This window comes from Esox lucius, chromosome 1 (assembly GCF_011004845.1).
Source record: "Esox lucius isolate fEsoLuc1 chromosome 1, fEsoLuc1.pri, whole genome shotgun sequence".
Lineage (NCBI taxonomy): Eukaryota > Metazoa > Chordata > Actinopteri > Esociformes > Esocidae > Esox > Esox lucius.
The window spans coordinates 4869780-4888567 of record NC_047569.1 but is presented as its reverse complement, the minus strand read 5'-3'; the positions used below and the strand labels follow the sequence as shown (position 1 = coordinate 4888567).

At 41.1% G+C, this 18788-nt stretch overlaps 1 protein-coding gene across 2 annotated transcripts in view; it reads left to right on the top strand.

Annotated features, from left to right (window-relative positions):
- The window catches only part of LOC105007879 (collagen alpha-1(XXVI) chain), a 48802-nt gene extending 36631 nt beyond the window's left edge, over positions 1-12171 (top strand). For both annotated transcript variants that reach the window (XM_020044833.2, XM_013133868.3), the window contains exons 5-14: positions 92-212; positions 3851-3940; positions 4057-4185; positions 9356-9394; positions 9496-9530; positions 10021-10083; positions 10983-11018; positions 11155-11199; positions 11340-11424; positions 11784-12171. In XM_020044833.2, the coding sequence (XP_019900392.2) occupies positions 92-212; positions 3851-3940; positions 4057-4185; positions 9356-9394; positions 9496-9530; positions 10021-10083; positions 10983-11018; positions 11155-11199; positions 11340-11424; positions 11784-11902 (762 nt within the window). In that variant the 3' untranslated portion in view covers positions 11903-12171. The remainder of the gene's footprint in view (positions 1-91; positions 213-3850; positions 3941-4056; positions 4186-9355; positions 9395-9495; positions 9531-10020; positions 10084-10982; positions 11019-11154; positions 11200-11339; positions 11425-11783) is intronic.
- The last annotated feature ends 6617 nt before the right edge of the window (positions 12172-18788 follow it).

The window sequence follows — 18788 nt, the reverse complement described above, 5'->3', positions numbered from 1 at the left end:
ACACAGAAAACTTGAGGAAAAAGGTCCTTGAACATCTGCCTGAATTGGCCATTCAACCAAGAGTTTTGTCCCTTGCTTTTTGTTATTCCAGATTGAGCTACTAGAGGGCGCAGTTTCACCATTCATCTACAACTCAACAGACGTCTCCAGTGATAACGAGGTGGACACTCCTAACCCAACCCCAATAGGCAATCCATCCATCCTGATGCCAGGTAACATTCATCAAAGCCATTAGTATTATCCACAAAGCCACAAAGATATGCACTTACACACACATTTGTTTTAAAATGTTTGTATGAGACCCTAAAAAAAACTTCTAACTCTAACTTTAACCTGAAAACAAACCCAAGTGCCTAAACCTAACCCCAACCCCTAACACTTAACCTTAATCATAATTATACTGTAACCCTAATTCTAACCCTAACCCCCAACCCCTAACACTTAACCTTAATCATAATTATACTGTAACCCTAATTCTAACCCTAACCCCCAACCCCTAACACTTAACCTTAATCATAATTATACTGTAACCCTAATTCTAACCCTAACCCCCAACCCCTAACACTTAACCTTAATCATAATTATACTGTAACCCTAATTCTAACCCTAACCCCCAACCCCTAACACTTAACCTTAATCATAAATATACTGTAACCCTAATTCTAACCCTAACCCCCAACACTTAACCTTAATCATAAATATACTGTAACCCTAATTCTAACCCTAACCCCCAACCCCTAACACTTAACCTTAATCATAAATATACTGTAACCCTAATTCTAACCCTAACCCCCAACCCCTAACACTTAACCTTAATCATAAATATACTGTAACCCTAATTCTAACCCTAACCCCCACCCCTAACACTTAACCTTAATCATAATTATACTGTAACCCTAATTCTAACCCTAACCCCCAACCCCTAACACTTAACCTTAATCATAAATATACTGTAACCCTAATTCTAACCCTAACCCCCAACCCCTAACACTTAACCTTAATCATAATATACTGTAACCCTAATTCTAACCCTAACCCCCAACCCCTAACACTTAACATTTATCATAAATATACTGTAACCCTAATTCTAACCCTAACCCCCAACCCCTAACACTTAACCTTAATCATAAATATACTGTAACCCTAATTCTAACCCTAACCCCCAACCCCTAACACTTAACCTTAATCATAAATATACTGTAACCCTAATTCTAACCCTAACCCCCAACCCCTAACACTTAACCTTAATCATAATTATACTGTAACCCTAATTCTAACCCTAACCCCCAACCCCTAACACTTAACCTTAATCATAAATATACTGTAACCCTAATTCTAACCCTAACCCCCAACCCCTAACACTTAACCTTAATCATAAATATACTGTAACCCTAATTCTAACCCTAACCCCCAACCCCTAACACTTAACCTTAATCATAATTATACTGTAACCCTAATTCTAACCCTAACCCCCAACCCCTAACACTTAACCTTAATCATAAATATACTGTAACCCTAATTCTAACCCTAACCCCCAACCCCTAACACTTAACCTTAATCATAAATATACTGTAACCCTAATTCTAACCCTAACCCCCAACCCCTAACACTTAACCTTAATCATAAATATACTGTAACCCTAATTCTAACCCTAACCCCCAACCCCTAACACTTAACCTTAATCATAAATATACTGTAACCCTAATTCTAACCCTAACCCCCAACCCCTAACACTTAACCTTAATCATAAATATACTGTAACCCTAATTCTAACCCTAACCCCCAACCCCTAACACTTAACCTTAATCATAAATATACTGTAACCCTAATTCTAACCCTAACCCCCAACCCCTAACACTTAACCTTAATCATAAATATACTGTAACCCTAATTCTAACCCTAACCCCCACCCCTAACACTTAACCTTAATCATAAATATACTGTAACCCTAATTCTAACCCTAACCCCCACCCCTAACACTTAACCTTAATCATAATTATACTGTAACCCTAATTCTAACCCTAACCCCCAACCCCTAACACTTAACCTTAATCATAAATATACTGTAACCCTAATTCTAACCCTAACCCCCAACCCCTAACACTTAACCTTAATCATAAATATACTGTAACCCTAATTCTAACCCTAACCCCCAACCCCTAACACTTAACCTTAATCATAAATATACTGTAACCCTAATTCTAACCCTAACCCCCAACCCCTAACACTTAACCTTAATCATAAATATACTGTAACCCTAATTCTAACCCTAACCCCCAACCCCTAACACTTAACCTTAATCATAAATATACTGTAACCCTAATTCTAACCCTAACCCCCAACCCCTAACACTTAACCTTAATCATAAATATACTGTAACCCTAATTCTAACCCTAACCCCCACCCCTAACACTTAACCTTAATCATAATTATACTGTAACCCTAATTCTAACCCTAACCCCCAACCCCTAACACTTAACCTTAATCATAAATATACTGTAACCCTAATTCTAACCCTAACCCCCAACCCCTAACACTTAACCTTAATCATAATTATACTGTAACCCTAATTCTAACCCTAACCCCCAACCCCTAACACTTAACCTTAATCATAAATATACTGTAACCCTAATTCTAACCCTAACCCCCAACCCCTAACACTTAACCTTAATCATAAATATACTGTAACCCTAATTCTAACCCTAACCCCCACCCCTAACACTTAACCTTAATCATAATTATACTGTAACCCTAATTCTAACCCTAACCCCCAACCCCTAACACTTAACCTTAATCATAATTATACTGTAACCCTAATTCTAACCCTAACCCCCAACCCCTAACACTTAACCTTAATCATAATTATACTGTAACCCTAATTCTAACCCTAACCCCCAACCCCTAACACTTAACCTTAATCATAAATATACTGTAACCCTAATTCTAACCCTAACCCCCAACCCCTAACACTTAACCTTAATCATAAATATACTGTAACCCTAATTCTAACCCTAACCCCCAACCCCTAACACTTAACCTTAATCATAAATATACTGTAACCCTAATTCTAACCCTAACCCCCAACCCCTAACACTTAACCTTAATCATAAATATACTGTAACCCTAATTCTAACCCTAACCCCCAACCCCTAACACTTAACCTTAATCATAAATATACTGTAACCCTAATTCTAACCCTAACCCCCAACCCCTAACACTTAACCTTAATCATAAATATACTGTAACCCTAATTCTAACCCTAACCCCCAACCCCTAACACTTAACCTTAATCATAAATATACTGTAACCCTAATTCTAACCCTAACCCCCAACCCCTAACACTTAACCTTAATCATAAATATACTGTAACCCTAATTCTAACCCTAACCCCCAACCCCTAACACTTAACCTTAATCATAAATATACTGTAACCCTAATTCTAACCCTAACCCCAACCCCTAACACTTAACCTTAATCATAAATATACTGTAACCCTAATTCTAACCCTAACCCCCAACCCCTAACACTTAACCTTAATCATAAATATACTGTAACAGAATCCCTAAGTCTGACATGACGATTTTCTGATGGGGACCCAGTAAAATCTAATTGTCATAGTCGAATTGTCCTTGTTTTACTATGTTTGTGGGGATGTTATGTTGTTTATTTGGTCCTCACTAGTATAGTTATACATGTATGTGCCCGCCCCCCACCCACCTCCCCACTCTCACACACACACACAAACGCACACACACACACACAGCCATATTGTATAACCTCTGGGGAGGTTATGTTCACAGTCATTGTTTGTACACACAGTCACTTTTTCAGTCTGTTTATGGTCAATTAGGAGGAAGGGGACCACCAGGTCCAATCGGACCACCAGGAATAACAGGACCACCGGGCAAGGCCGGGGTTTCAGGGAAGCCTGGGCCAACAGGTGAGCCGTGCTGATAGATTCAAATGCATGCGATTCATTTAGTTAATTTTCAGCATTTTCAGGTTACTACCTTCAATATGTGAATGACTGTTGCATGCTTCTTCTCTTTTTCACAGGGCCAAAGGGAGAGAGAGGGCTACCAGGAGAGGTGGGTCAACCAGGCTTCCCTGGACCTCCGGGCCCCCCAGGGTCATACTCCTCCTCGACCGGACTGAGGGGTGACATGTTTGGGCTTGACGAGCAGGGTGAGTGGACCTCACTGAATGTACTGTATTCAGCCTCAGCATGTTGTATTGTTTTTAAGAGATCTAAGCAATCTTCTTGTCAACCATGATTGGAACATTGGTCAAGGGCCAGTAAATGGAAAAACAGTTGAAGACAAGGCACAGGTGGAATTGCGTGCCCTATGATTTAATATATACACTATATGGACAGGAGGGCTAAGGTGCATAAAGTTTAGCACATAGCCATGAAATCTCCATAGACAAACATTAGCAGTGCAATGGGTCATACTGAAGAGCTCAGTGACTTTAAATGTGGCACTGTCATAGGATGCCACCTTTGCCAGTTCATGTCAGTTCATGAAATTTCTGCCCTTCTTGATCTGCCCCGGTCAACTGTAAGTGAAGCTTCTAGGCTCAACAACAGCCCCGCCACAAAGTAGTAGACCACACAAACTCACAATAGTATAAATCTCTGAAGGATTTAGGCCCCAAATACATTTCTGATATGTTTGAAGATTATAAACCGAGCAGGACTCTTAGATCCATGAACACAGTTCAGCTAGTAGAGCCCTGATTCCAAACTAAACATGGAGAAGCTGCTTTTAGCACTTATGCTGTACAAAACTGGAATAAACTACCAGAAGATCTTAGACGTGCCCCAAACGTATCAATTTTTAAATCCAGGTTAAAAACACTTCTCTTATCACGTGCCTATGACTGAGCACTTAAACTTAACCACTCTGTTTAGCCTTATAGCGTTCTATGTTTTTTTATATATTTATTTTTCTTTGTAAAGCACATTGAATTGCTTCGATGTATGAATTGTGCTATATAAATAAACTTTCTTGCTTGCTTAATACTACTCTTAATTACACTGTTAGTCTTATAGCTTTTATAGTGACATATGTCACTATAGAAAATCTATTACAGAGCCTACTAGGGATAGTAGCATCAAAGCCTGACGCAAAACTAATATCAATATTGACTGAAAGACCCGGTATGCATACAAGTGCCATACATTGGACAGTGTACATTTTGTTATATTGATCTACACATATTTGTGGAGGAGATTGTTTGACTTTTTCAAAATTGTATCTGATGTCATAAATCTCCAGAGTGGTACATTTGGTATGCCCAGGAACAGGTATCTGATGTCATAAATCTCCAGAGTGGTACATTTGGCATGCCCAGGAACAGGTATCTGATGTCATAAATCTCCAGAGTGGTACATCAGGCATACCCAGGAACAGGTATCTGATGTCATAAATCTCCAGAGTGGTGCATTTGGCATGCCCAGGAACAGGTATCTGATGTCATAAATCTCCAGAGTGGTACATTTAGCACCCCCAGCAACGGGTATCTGATGTCATAAATCTCCAGAGTGGTACATTTGGCATGCCCAGGAACGGGTATCGGATGTCATAAATCTCCAGAGTGGTACATTTAGCACCCCCAGCAACGGGTATCTGATGTCACAAATCCCCAGAGTGGTACATTTGGCATGCCCAGGAACGGGTATCTGATGTCATAAATCTCCAGAGTGGTACATTTGGCATGCCCAGGAACAGGTATCTGATGTCATAAATCCCCAGAGTGGTGCATTTGGCATGCCCAGGAACAGGTATCTGATGTCATAAATCTCCAGAGTGGTACATTTAGCACCCCCAGCAACGGGTATCTGATGTCATAAATCTCCAGAGTGGTACATTTGGCATGCCCAGGAACGGGTATCGGATGTCATAAATCTCCAGAGTGGTACATTTAGCACCCCCAGCAACGGGTATCTGATGTCACAAATCCCCAGAGTGGTACATTTGGCATGCCCAGGAACGGGTATCTGATGTCATAAATCTCCAGAGTGGTACATTTGGCATGCCCAGGAACGGGTATCTGATGTCATAAATCCCCAGAGTGGTACATTTGGCATGCCCAGGAACGGGTATCTGATGTCATAAATCTCCAGAGTGGTACATTTGGCATGCCCAGGAACAGGTATCTGATGTCATAAATCTCCAGAGTGGTACATTTGGCATGCCCAGGAACGGGTATCTGATGTCATAAATCCCCAGAGTGGTACATTTGGCATGCCCAGGAACGGGTATCTGATGTCATAAATCTCCAGAGTGGTACATTTGAAGTAATTTGAAGTAAGCTTAATGGTGTCCATGGCAAAATCCACTCACGGAGAAAGGGGGGAGGCTTACCCCTTCCGTCGTTAAAGTAAATGAGATGATCAGTTCTCTGTCTGACGACTTAAAGAAAATGTTTCAATTAGACAAATGTCAGCAGGACATAATAAAATAATGACATATCTTTGGGAGAAGGTGGCATTTTTGAATTAACAGATATTCAAACAGCCTGGGGAACAATACAGAGATTGTCAAAGTAATCTCGTAAAACACATTGGTCTTTGTCTGTTCTGGTTGTACTCTCAAAAAGAAATGACAAAAACAAGAGAGAGTCACATAGGAAAGTCATGAAGCAGGACAGGGAGAGTGTGAGAGCTCTGGCTGAACAGAAACAGAGAAAAGAGCAACAAACTGCGAAGATAAGGAAACAGCAACTGGAGGTGGTGAGAGAAGATCCGTCTGTGCTACAGACTCCAGTATCAACATGTTGGAAGGTCACATACACGTATCACACACAGAACTGCGAAAGACTGCTGAGTGTCCATCATTGTGGTACCCAACATGGGATGAGCATCCAGGCTACCCATTGGTTGAAGACGATGTTGATGCATATTATCGTCTCAGGCCTCTGTGCAAGATTGTGGTTGAAAGAAGATAAGGAGAACACCTCTGGAGTGACTGTTGGCACTCTAGCATGGCTAGACAGAGACATGAATCCGACACATGGGTCATCTGTGATCAGAGTCATTCAGACGTCCAATGATTTTTCTGTTTCTTCTGCAGCGATGAAAAGAACCTGTGATTACTGTGGACGCACAAGACACTTACAGAAACGATGCAAGAAAAGGTGGCAGGTTGAGGGACTTGAAAAGACAACCTAGGAATCAGGCCAAAACAACAGAGGCACCAGTTCTGATGATGTCCCGGTGGTGCAACGATTCAAGAGACCCTCCACTGAACAACAGAAACAGCTGTTGGTTGTGGCAGAGGGAGGCTAGACGACCCCTCTGGCCTCCCATCCTTGCTGGTGTATATAGAACTTCTGATGGCATTTTCTGGTGGCCAACAGAGCGGACAAGTAGTGTTAACATCACAAAGCTAAAGTAAAACGCCCACAATACACCAGTAAGACGAAGACCGCAACAGAAGTTGGGGGGGGGACAAACATCACACAAGCCAAACCATTAACGATTTCTATTGGTCCATTGACAATTGAATCCAACATGTGGGTGGGGACATTTGTAGAACATTTTCTCTGCCTTTATCTCATCTTGCAGCTTCTCCCAAAGTCAAGTAACATGGAACATCAGGAGAACACAGACGTGCACCCTCAATCCCGGCCACACTCATGCTTCCACAGGATGCCACATAGCTTGATCATGACTGTTGTGAACTGGTTGTGGATCTGTTATCTGAAGAGTTTACGAGTTCTCAACCCTTGGAAAATGATTGGATCTTGTGTACAGATGGCTCTAGCAGTGTGGAAGGCGGAATGGCTGAATGGGCACAAATTCCCACAGAGACTACAAAATCTTGTGGAAAACCGTCTCTGAAGAGTGGCAACTGTTATAGCTGCAAATGGGGGGCAACTCCATATTAGTGCCTATGGTTTTTGGAATGGGACACAACAAGCTCATATAGGTGTGATAGTTGGGTGTCCACATACTTTTGGCTACATAGTGCATATATTAAAATCCATCAAGGAAAAACGATATGTTATATTTACTGAGAGCCTCAATTGTCTGTCCTCCTCAACCAACCATTGTTTACTTCACCGTTTACTGGTCTTTAGATGAGTTGTAAAGTTTATCTGATTTGTTGTGTCATACTGCAACTGCTAGCAATTCATAACCAAAAAGCTGGAGGAACCACCAGGTGGCGGTAGACTTCCACTGTGCCTGGCTGCACTGCTTGTGATTATCTCTGGCTCAGGACGGTTCTGGGTAGCTCTGGGTCTGTGGAGCGGAGCGTTAAGGAGAAGCTGCGGGCTGTGTTGGCGGTCGGTGCCAGCTGGCTGTAAATCAAGACTAATTTGTAAGCTGTCAGCACCGCAGTCTGCTTTTGGATATGCAGGGCTGACTGAGAGCCAAAATCTGGGCCCATACTGAGAGGAGAGGGAGGCAAGACTGCCACTCAAAGAGCTTGAGAGAGACTACAAGAGCAGCTGGAATTATTTCCAGAGGAACAGAAGTTTTTCCTGTGTTTGCCACAGTGCATTTTAGTGTCAGTAATGTTTGCTGGCTGGGGGTAAAGATGTCAGGGGTAAGTGCTTTAGGCAGGGTTTCCCAATCTCGCTCCTGGGGACCCCAAGTGTTTTTTTCCATGGCACTACACACCTGATTTCAGTAATGAGAACTTGCACCCACTGAGTACAGTAACTGAGTTTGAGTGATGCTGGGTAAAGAGGAATGGGTTTGCAGACACCCCGGTACTCAACAAATTATGCCTATATTAAGAGAAATGCACATTAATTGATAAAAGCTCTTTAGCTCTAGCAGTTTACAGTATACAAAAACACATACGTGCATCACACACACACACACACACACATCATTACAAACTGTTGTTAGCCCCATGCCTAGGCCCTGATCCAGGACTCAGAGAGAGAACCCTTTCAGACTAGCCAGCTGTCGTCCTCTGTCTCCCACACCCCAGACTTGACCCCTAATACTCCCCATCAGACTTCTCATCGGCTGAACCTTGACCTCAGTTTGTGACATCTGACCTCTTCGTGCGAACTTGCAGAATTGTGCGTCACTGTTGTCTTCGCAGAGGCTCATTCAGACAGTTTGTGTTTCACTGTTTCTCATTGAGTATTTAATAGGCTCAAAGACAGAGTAAAGCTGTCCTAAACAGAGATCTCTGGCAGCAAGGGAACAGTTCCCCACTGTGTTCAACACATAAATCCTCATTGCATATAGAACATATGACAACTAATCAGGGGAAAGCGAAGGCTCAGAGGTCCTGCAAACCTAAATGAAACACTATTGAGGATTTTACATCTGGTGCATCTAATAATTATTGACCTTTTTTCTGTTTCAACTTTTCACCGTACATACCAGAATCTGTAGCTGGACGCCCCGGTCAACCAGGACCCCCAGGTAAAGTTCTGTGTGTGTGCTTGAATTTGCGCGTTTTGTCTCCCAAGAACCCAACCAAAACTGCACAAACATGAATTATGAGCATTGTTTCTGTACCACAGGACCAGCAGGTGTTCCTGGTCCTCCAGGGCGAGATGTGAGTATTAATAAATATATAAAAGTATAAATGGCAAGTGAACATAATATAAAAGACAGAGGTCAAAGGTGAGAGGTTAGCCTGACATTATGGGGGATGTTTGGAACACCTCTACACAAAATGTAGGTATGAAACAAGAACTTATAGGTACACTTTTGAAGAATGTTCCCTCAAAGGTACAATTTTGGTATTTATGGGGACAGAAGAGCACCTTTTGACTAACAGAAATGGTACAGAGTGAATTAAAACAAAAGAAAGAACAAATGTGTACCTTTTCACCCCCGAGGGGAGGGGCTGCATTGGACCCTGAAGCACTGAAAACGTGTGTAGGTCATTTGCTGGTGCAATTTGATAAGGTACAACAATGTATTGGCACTAAAGGGTACACAGCAGTCTCTCAAAAAGGTACCCCCCCAGTGACAAGCATTTGTACCCTTTTAAGTAGACACCGGTACTCCTATTTCTGAGTGTGTACCATCTTGTGTTGCAGGTGGAGGGAGGCCTCCCAGGCCCGCGTGGGGATCCCGGGCCTAAAGGTGACTCCGGAGAGAGGGTTAGTCTAAATGAAGAAACTACTGGACATGAACACTGACTGTTTAATCATTCATTGCCTTTGACTGGTCGAGTCCTAGAGTTCATTCCAACATCGTCTTCAGTTCCACTTTGCAAAAGACATCCATTTGTTCAGGAGGTAGATCGGGCCCTTTTTTAAAACCTTGACTTGAAAAACAAAGCCGTTCTAAATGATAAGCTTTTTCTTTTAAACTGCATTAGTGTTAGGATGGTTTATGGTTTAACTTTCAATCCATCATGTCAAGTTCTGGCTGTGAAGAAAGACATTGTCATCTGAAGTCCTCTTCAGGGAGTGGATGCAAATAGAGCCACTTTTGCTGATTCTTCAAATATGGCTCATCACGATATGATTGTTTGTATCACTGTATTAGGGATCTGATTTGACTCTCCTTAAAGGAGAGAGATGGGTTTGCTGGCTGTGGCGCTGGTAAAAAGGCCTTGGTGAAAGGTCAGCGTAAGTCCAAGCCTCCCCAATCACAATGGTGAAGTATTCAGCCATAATTTTTAAACCCAATTCCCTTCATTCACTCTGATTAAAAAGCAACGCATCAAACTATACACAAGCAGATAGAACACATCAGACATACAGCCTGACTTATCGCCTTGTTTTTCCATTCTATTTCCATTTGAATTATTTGGCAGATGCTCTTAACTAGAGCGACTAGATGGGAAAATCACACAAATTAATAAAAGTACAACCTCCTCAATAAAGTAGCTGTCAGCAGTCATTACAGAGTAAGAAAAAGTGCAACCATTCGTTTTAAAACAGAATTTTGCAGACACTATAATTCCGATAGATTTAGAGGTGCAATCATGGATGGAACCACAGATTTTTCACCTAGCTCAGATCAATCGATCTGGTTTTTTTTCTCCCTCCAGGGACCTCCAGGATTAACAGGGGAGCAAGGTCAGCGAGTGAGTACACACATGCACACACTTGACCTCCTAGCCTTGCACATTATACACCTCACACTCAGCTGTTATGTGGATTTTAAAGTCAGTGTTTGTTGTCTTTTGGTGATAATGGACAGATATGTCAATGTGTCCCCAGGGGCCGCCCGGACAGAAGGGGGAACCAGGAGAGGGCTTGCATGAGGTTCCACCAATAGAAACACTGTATTAGATAGGCATTCATTTTTACATATTAACCCAGATGAAAATCTTAGAAAATGTTCTGTTTTACTGATTGAAGGTGGAAGGAAGGTGTTTCTGACTGCGTCTGTGTGTGTATTTTAGCAGGAAAGAGTGCAGCAGTTAAAGGAAGCTCTCAAGATCTTGGCAGAGAGAGTTCTGATTCTGGAACACATGATTGGCATCCATGGTAAAGGGGGAGAGACTTCTGATTCTGGAACACTTGATTGGCAGGCCCAGTAAATGGCAAGGCAGTCTGATTGTATAAAACATGATTGGCATCCACGGTAAAGGGGGAGAGACTTCTGATTCTGGAACACTTGATTGGCAGGCCCAGTAAATGGCAAGGCAGTCTGATTGTATAAAACATGATTGGCATCCACGGTAAAGGGGACAGAGTTCTGGTTATACAGCAGAACATGTGATTGGAATCCATCGTAAAGATGGAGGGATTCAAGAACACATTATTTGCATGTAATATTACTTTGGTGCGGAATGACACTGCTGTTTGTTAATATACTTTCCATTATTGTCATTGCGTATGTGCAGAGAGTCCAGTGGAGTCAGGCTCTGGACTGGAAACTCTACCACAAGCCAAATCGACCATCAAGTTCAAACGTCCCCAGCCTCAACAGCTCTCTTCCCGTCCCCAAGGTGTTGGGAGTTGAAGAATGGCAGTGTCTTTTTTTAGGACACCAATGACAGTGTTTAGTGTGTGTGTGTTCGCGTGAATATACAGTTGTGCTCATAAGTTTGCATACCCTGGCAGAAATTGTGATATTTTGGCATTCATTTTGAAAATATGACTGATCATGCAAAACATTTTTTTTTTGTTTAAGGTCATTTGAAGCCATTTGTCATCACATAGTTATTTGGCTCCTTTTTAAATCATAATGATAACAGAGATCCCCCAAATGGCCCTGATCAAAAGTTTACATACCCTTGAATGTTATAGACACACAAGGTGACACACACAGGTGAAAATGTCAATTAAAGGTGAATTTCCCACACCTGTGGCTTTTTTAATTGTAATTAGTGTCTTTGTATAAATAGCCAATGAGTTTGTTAGCTCTCACGTGGATGCAATGAGCAGGCTAGATACTGAGCCATGGGGAACAGAAAATAACTGTGAAGATGGAAAAGGGTATGAAACGATATCCGAAGCCTTGCAAATGCAAGTCAGTACTGTTCAATCACTTATTAAGAAGTGGAAAATTAATCTCTTGATACCAAGGCAGGTCAGGTAGACCAAGAAAGATTTCAGCCAAAACTGGCAGAAGAATTGTTCGGGATACAAAGAAAAACCCACAGGTACCTTCAGGAAAAATACAGGCTGCTCTGGAAAAAGACGGTGTGGTTGTTTCAAGAAGCACAATACAACGATACTTAAACAAAAATGAGCTACATGGTCGAGTTGCCAGAAAGAAGCCTTTATTGCGCCGATTGCCACAAAAAAGCTTGATTACAAAATGCCTGACAACAACTTGACACGCCTCACAGCTTCTGGCACACTGTAATTTGGAGTGACAAGACCAAACTAAAGCTTTACGGTTACAACCATAAGTGCTATGTTTGGAGCGGGGTCAGCAAGGCCTATAGTGAACAGAATACTCACTGATGTTTTGGGGGTGTGTGAGCTCTTGTGAAAATGTATGGGAATATGAATGCAGCACGTTAACAGAAAATACTGGCAGACAATTTGCATGAAAACTGTGCATGGGATGCTCTTGGCCTTTCCTGCATGGCTTTCCTGCAAGGTGAAGGTTCTGGAGTGACCATCACAGTCTCCTGATCTTAATATCATTGAGCCACTCTGGGGAGATCTCAAACATGCGGTTCATGCAAGACGACAAAAGACTTTGCATGACCTGGAGGCATTTTGCCAAGATGAATGAGCAGCTATACCACCTGCAAGAATTCGGGGCCTCATACACAACTATTACAAAAGACTGCACGCTGTCATTGATGGTAAAGAGGGAAATACACAGTATTAAGAACTAAGAGAATGCAGACTTTTGAACAGGGGTCAATTATTTTTTTCTGCCATGATTTGTTTTATGATTGTGCCATTCTGTTATGACCTACAGTTGAATGTGTATCCCATAAGAAATAAAAGATGGGTTTTGCCTCCTCACTCATTTTCTTTACAAATTGTACTTATATTACCAATTCTCCAAGGGTATACCAACTTTTGAGCACAACTGTATGTGCACATATATATGCATGTGTGGGTTTTTGTTTCTAAGAAGCCAGAGGAGGTCATTGGAGAAACAGAGGGGAAAAGATGTGCTATCAAAAAGCCTGCAGAAAATAGTACTCTATACATAGTAAGCATGACTGGATGGGAATGTTTTTTTCTCAGTATGCTAGTGTGTATGACAGTAGTCTTACACAATGAGTTTGTTTTCTTATGTTTTGTTCTGTGGAATACAATAGTTCTGTACATTGATTAATATTAATACAATGTTAAATGTTGGTTGCAGAGCACTGCTTTATTTTCTTGATATAATTCATATCTATATTTTCCCTTCCTCATATACATATAGAAACTGTCTGTCTATCTTTCTGTCTGTCTGCCTTTTTGTGTTTATTCTTTTTTTGGTAGATCCTGTAAAATCTTTTGGAGCTGTGGATTGACTCTTCTGAGAGCTGAATCCAGCCCCGGCTCTTTGCTGTTTAGTAGGTCTTTGGACAACCTTACTGTTTCAATCATATTGGCCTGTCAGAGCCACTTTCCCCTGTCTCCCTGTTTTGTTAAAACTGTGGTGAACTGTGGGGACTGCCAGGACGCACCACTAAGAATAAAGGGGATGAAATGGATAGCATCTGGTGCTCAAAAGAAATGAAGATAAACAATTGAGTTTTGGCTTGTCTAAATCCACCTGACTTGGCTAAATCCACCTGACTCGGCTAAATCCACCTGGCTCGGCTAAATCCACCTGGCTCGGCTAAATCCACCTGACTCGGCTAAATCCACCTGACTCGGCTAAATCCACCTGAACGATCTAAAGAGGTTCTGTCTGTCCAGTGTCTGGCTGCTGTGTTGGCTAGGTTTTGGTCTGTTCTGCTTCAGGGTCTATCTCAGCTCAGCTGGGGACTAGGAATTGGCAGCATCTTTCCTGCAACCAGTCTACCCCTCCTCTTCATAAGTACTGATATAAAAAACTGGTGAGGTGAAGACCAGTCTACTCGTGGGGCTCAAACAAGTTCCATTCACAGCTAAACTATTCTTTACCTTTTTTCCCTCTCCCATCCTCAACTAGGCTCTTTTGAACCCAAAGCTGAAGAGGGTTCCACATAAAGGCTGCAGATTAAAGATGGTGGATCCTATTTGTACCTATTTTGTTTCTGAGAGATGACCAAGACTGCAGGAAATGAAAACCTGTAGTGTATTTTGTGTTTAAATAAGGTTTTTGTCATAGCCTTTACCTTTGGTACACATGCACTGTTCTTTCAGCAACATTTTTCTCTATCTTTCACCACTGTCCTGTCTGATGTAACATTAAAAAAAATCCTTCACGTATTTTACTCAAATCTATAAAAACCTTGTAACGTTTGTCGTTTGCTCTTCAACAGTATATTTTAGAAAACATTGTGAAACAAAGGTGTCCATTATTGGTTATTCAACCTTTGTTGCCTCCGGCACTCTCATTTAGGAGTGTACAGTATTAGTAGACGAACCACTTTCATTACTAATCTAGATTTTCATTGTTTTCCTGTATCTACTATCTAATATCTACTTGGATTTTAAAGACCCCTCCTATTGCGTTTTGGTTGTACACTTAATATTCAACTTAAAATCGTTCCTGATTGAGGCAAGCAAAATGGAACCATTTTAGCGCTGTATAGATTTTTTTTTAAAGGTTCTAAATACAACCTGTATGGTAATGGAACCCATCCCTGATCCCTGAAAGAACCATTAAATATGTTCAATGTATCACCAAAAAGGGTTCTACAATGGTCACATGGCTTTCTAGTACCACTGTATATAGAACCTCTTATGATATATTTTTTTTACTTGTAATGTATTCTATAAAGAACCTTCAACTTGAAATACTGTTTGTGTCTGGACTCCATTTTTATGTTGATACAATTACACAGGTGTTTAAAAAGAAAAGTGTGACTCAGTAGATGGGGTAAGCCCAATTTCATTGACTAATTCCTTGTTACTATTACTGTTTTTATGTGTGATGTTAGATTTGTATGTATTCAGTCGTGGAGGCTTTGAAAGATTGTTGTTCCGTCTGGACACTCAAAAGAAAGTAGTAGGGCTATTCAGCCGTACTTTATCTCGTGCTCAATTAAAACGATTCCCATAGCTCTAAAACAGTCTGGCATTACAGTCTGGCATTCACTTCTTCTGTCCGGTGTTACATGTAGTTGCCTGGATTCTTATTTAACCAGGTTAGCCGATTGAGAACTAATTCTCTTTTACAATGTTGACCTGGCCAAAGGCATTAAAACTGCAAGTTAACACTTAGTTAGAAATTAATTCAATCAAAAACCTTACAATGGAGTAAGCAAGAGATAAATAAACATACCTTATGAATTGCTTAAAACGCATATAAAAATCAATAAGGTACACAGATGCTCACCACATTATGATGCATTTGTACAAATGGATATTGTAGATACAGCAATTTTTTTTTATTATCTAACAAACCTGACTACCCAGTGTTGTTTGAAATTGTGACACTTATACAACAACAAATATTGAGTGAATCACATTGTTCTTTTTTTTTGTCAGGAAATCTTTTGCCAATGTTGCAGTAATGATCTTTAAAATTCATAACATTATGTTCCATGTTCCATGCAAACTCTGGGTATTTGGCTCAAGCCTCCAAGAAGTGTAGCCTGATCAGAAAGCATGGCAAGCAATGCTCTGAACCAAACCTTCCTAAGTGGATCTTCTCCTGTGTAAGTGAATAAACACTGATCCCAGTGAATAAACACTGATCCCTGGCAGAAAATAATTTACAGAGTTAATTCATAATTGACGTGGCATGATTTCATGATCAAATAGGCCTACACACAAAAGTTTGATCATTCATAATGATTTTTTTAATTTAAAGAGCACTTTTATTGCAATTCTAATCATATTTATCAATCTTCTAACCCTTAAATATTATAACCTTATCAATCTTATAATCTTGAATTGCAGTATGTGTGACACACTAACACTGGTTCCATAGGCTCATGACAGCGCCAATACAGGAATGGTGTTTTATTCAATTCATAAAGTGTTTTTGATGAAAAAGCATATTCAATAGGAACCCCATGGAAGCAAAAAGCTCCTGGGAGCAGATAAAAACTACATATAAACAGGGGCAGACTGAGAAATAAATACAGCCCAGGCACTTTAGCCATACCAGCCCACATTACCACGCTCACTCCTCTACCCCACCCCACCCCCCCCCCCCCATCCCAAAGGAGTGTTTCTAAGATATAAAGACATTATAGGCTAGGCCCAAACCCTGGTCTTCCAGATGAAGAATGAGATATTAAACCACTAAGAAGAAATGTTGACTTAAGCTTAATTGGGAAAGATTGTGATAGAAGTCTACACTCACCTAAAAGATTATTAAGAACACCTGTTCAATTTATCATTAATGCAATTATCTAATCAACCAATCACATGGCAGTTGCTTCAATGCATTTAGGGGTGTGGTCCTGGTCAAGACAATCTCCTGAACTCCAAACTGAATGTCAGAATGGGAAAGAAAGGTGATTTCAGCAATTTTGAGCGTGGCATGGTTGTTGGTGCCAGACGGGCCGGTCTGAGTATTTCACAATCTGCTCAGTTACTGGGATTTTCATGCACAACCATTTCTACGGTTTACAAAGAATGGTGTGAAAAGGGAAAAACATCCAGTATGCGGCAGTCCTGTGGGCAAAAATGCCTTGTTGATGCTAGAGGTCAGAGGAGAATGGGCCGACTGATTCAAGCTGATAGAAGAGCAACTTTGACTGAAATAACCACTCATTAAAACCGAGGTATGCAGCAAAGCATTTGTGAAGCCACAACACGCACAACCTTGAGGCGGATGGGCTACAACAGCAGAAGACCCCACCGGGTACCACTCATCACCACTACAAATAGGAAAAAGAGGCAACAATTTGCACAAGCTCACCAAAATTGGACAGTTGAAGACTGGAAGAATGTTGCCTGGTCTGATGAGTCTCGATTTCTGTTGAGACATTCACATGGTAGAGTCAGAATTTGGCGTAATCAGAATGAGAACATGGATCCATCATGCCTTGTTACCACTGTGCAGGCTGGTGGTGTAATGGTGTGGGGGATGTTTTCTTGGCACACTTTAGGCCCCTTAGTGCCAATTGGGCATCGTTTAAATACCACGGCCTACCTGAGCATTGTTTCTGACCATGTCCATCCCTTTATAACCACCATGTACCCATCTTCTGATGGCTACTTCCAGCAGGATAATGCACCATGTCACAAAGCTCGAATCATTTCAAATTGGTTTCTTGAACATGACAATGAGTTTACTGTACTGAAATGGCCCCCACAGTCACCAGATCTCAACTCAATAGAGCATCTTTAGGATGTGGTGGAACGGGAGCTTCGTGCCCTGGATGTGCATCCCACAAATCTCCATCAACTGCAAGATGCTATCCTATCAATGTGGGCCAACATTTCTAAAGAATGCTTTTAGCACCTTGTTGAATCAATGCCACGTAGAATTAAGGCATTTCTGAAGGCGAACGGGGGTCAAACACAGTATTAGTATGGTGTTCCTAATAATCCTTTAGGTGAGTGTATATATATATATATATATATAAAGTAGCAGAAATTCCAAAGAGTGTAAAATGGGGTATATGGAAAACATGGATAGAAATATTCAATTTTATAAATATAAATATAGTATGATCAGCTCAATTTATTAGATAATCGGGCTGGTCCATCTTGGCTGAAGGGCTGACGGTTGCCCACTGCATATACCAAATGCATAGTATTATTTTAACAGAAAAAGTGGGCCACCTGCGCCTTAAAAGGAGTACCTTCCATAGCACCCCTATTTCCCATGGCTATTTGGTGGGGTGATACATTCTGCAAGTCAAGTTTACTCTGCGCATTATTTACTTGGCACAGTTTACCATTTTTAACTGGAAAGGAAGTACTACTGTATTGAAGGATAACACTAGGCCTTTTTGTGTTTGTCATTTCTCTAACTCTTTTTCATGTTGTGTACATATGTCACTTAATCTGTGTGTCTAGAAACCTCCATGTGGTCTCTCTCTCCCTTCAAGTCCTTTCCCCACTTCTCTCGCCTATATTTTTTTTCCCAGTGAACTAAGGAATATGAAATTTGCTGGCACTGCCAATGGGGTTAAAAGGTTCAGTACCTTTGATTATGAACAAGATCAGACGTGCCCACTGATGTCCCTGTGTATTCCACAGTGACTGATCATTCTATGTATATCCACACACACACACACACACACACACACACACTCACACAAACACATATAGTTGGCCTGTAGACCATGTGCTGGCTCAGTACACACAGCATGGTGGCTTGTTTTGCGGACACA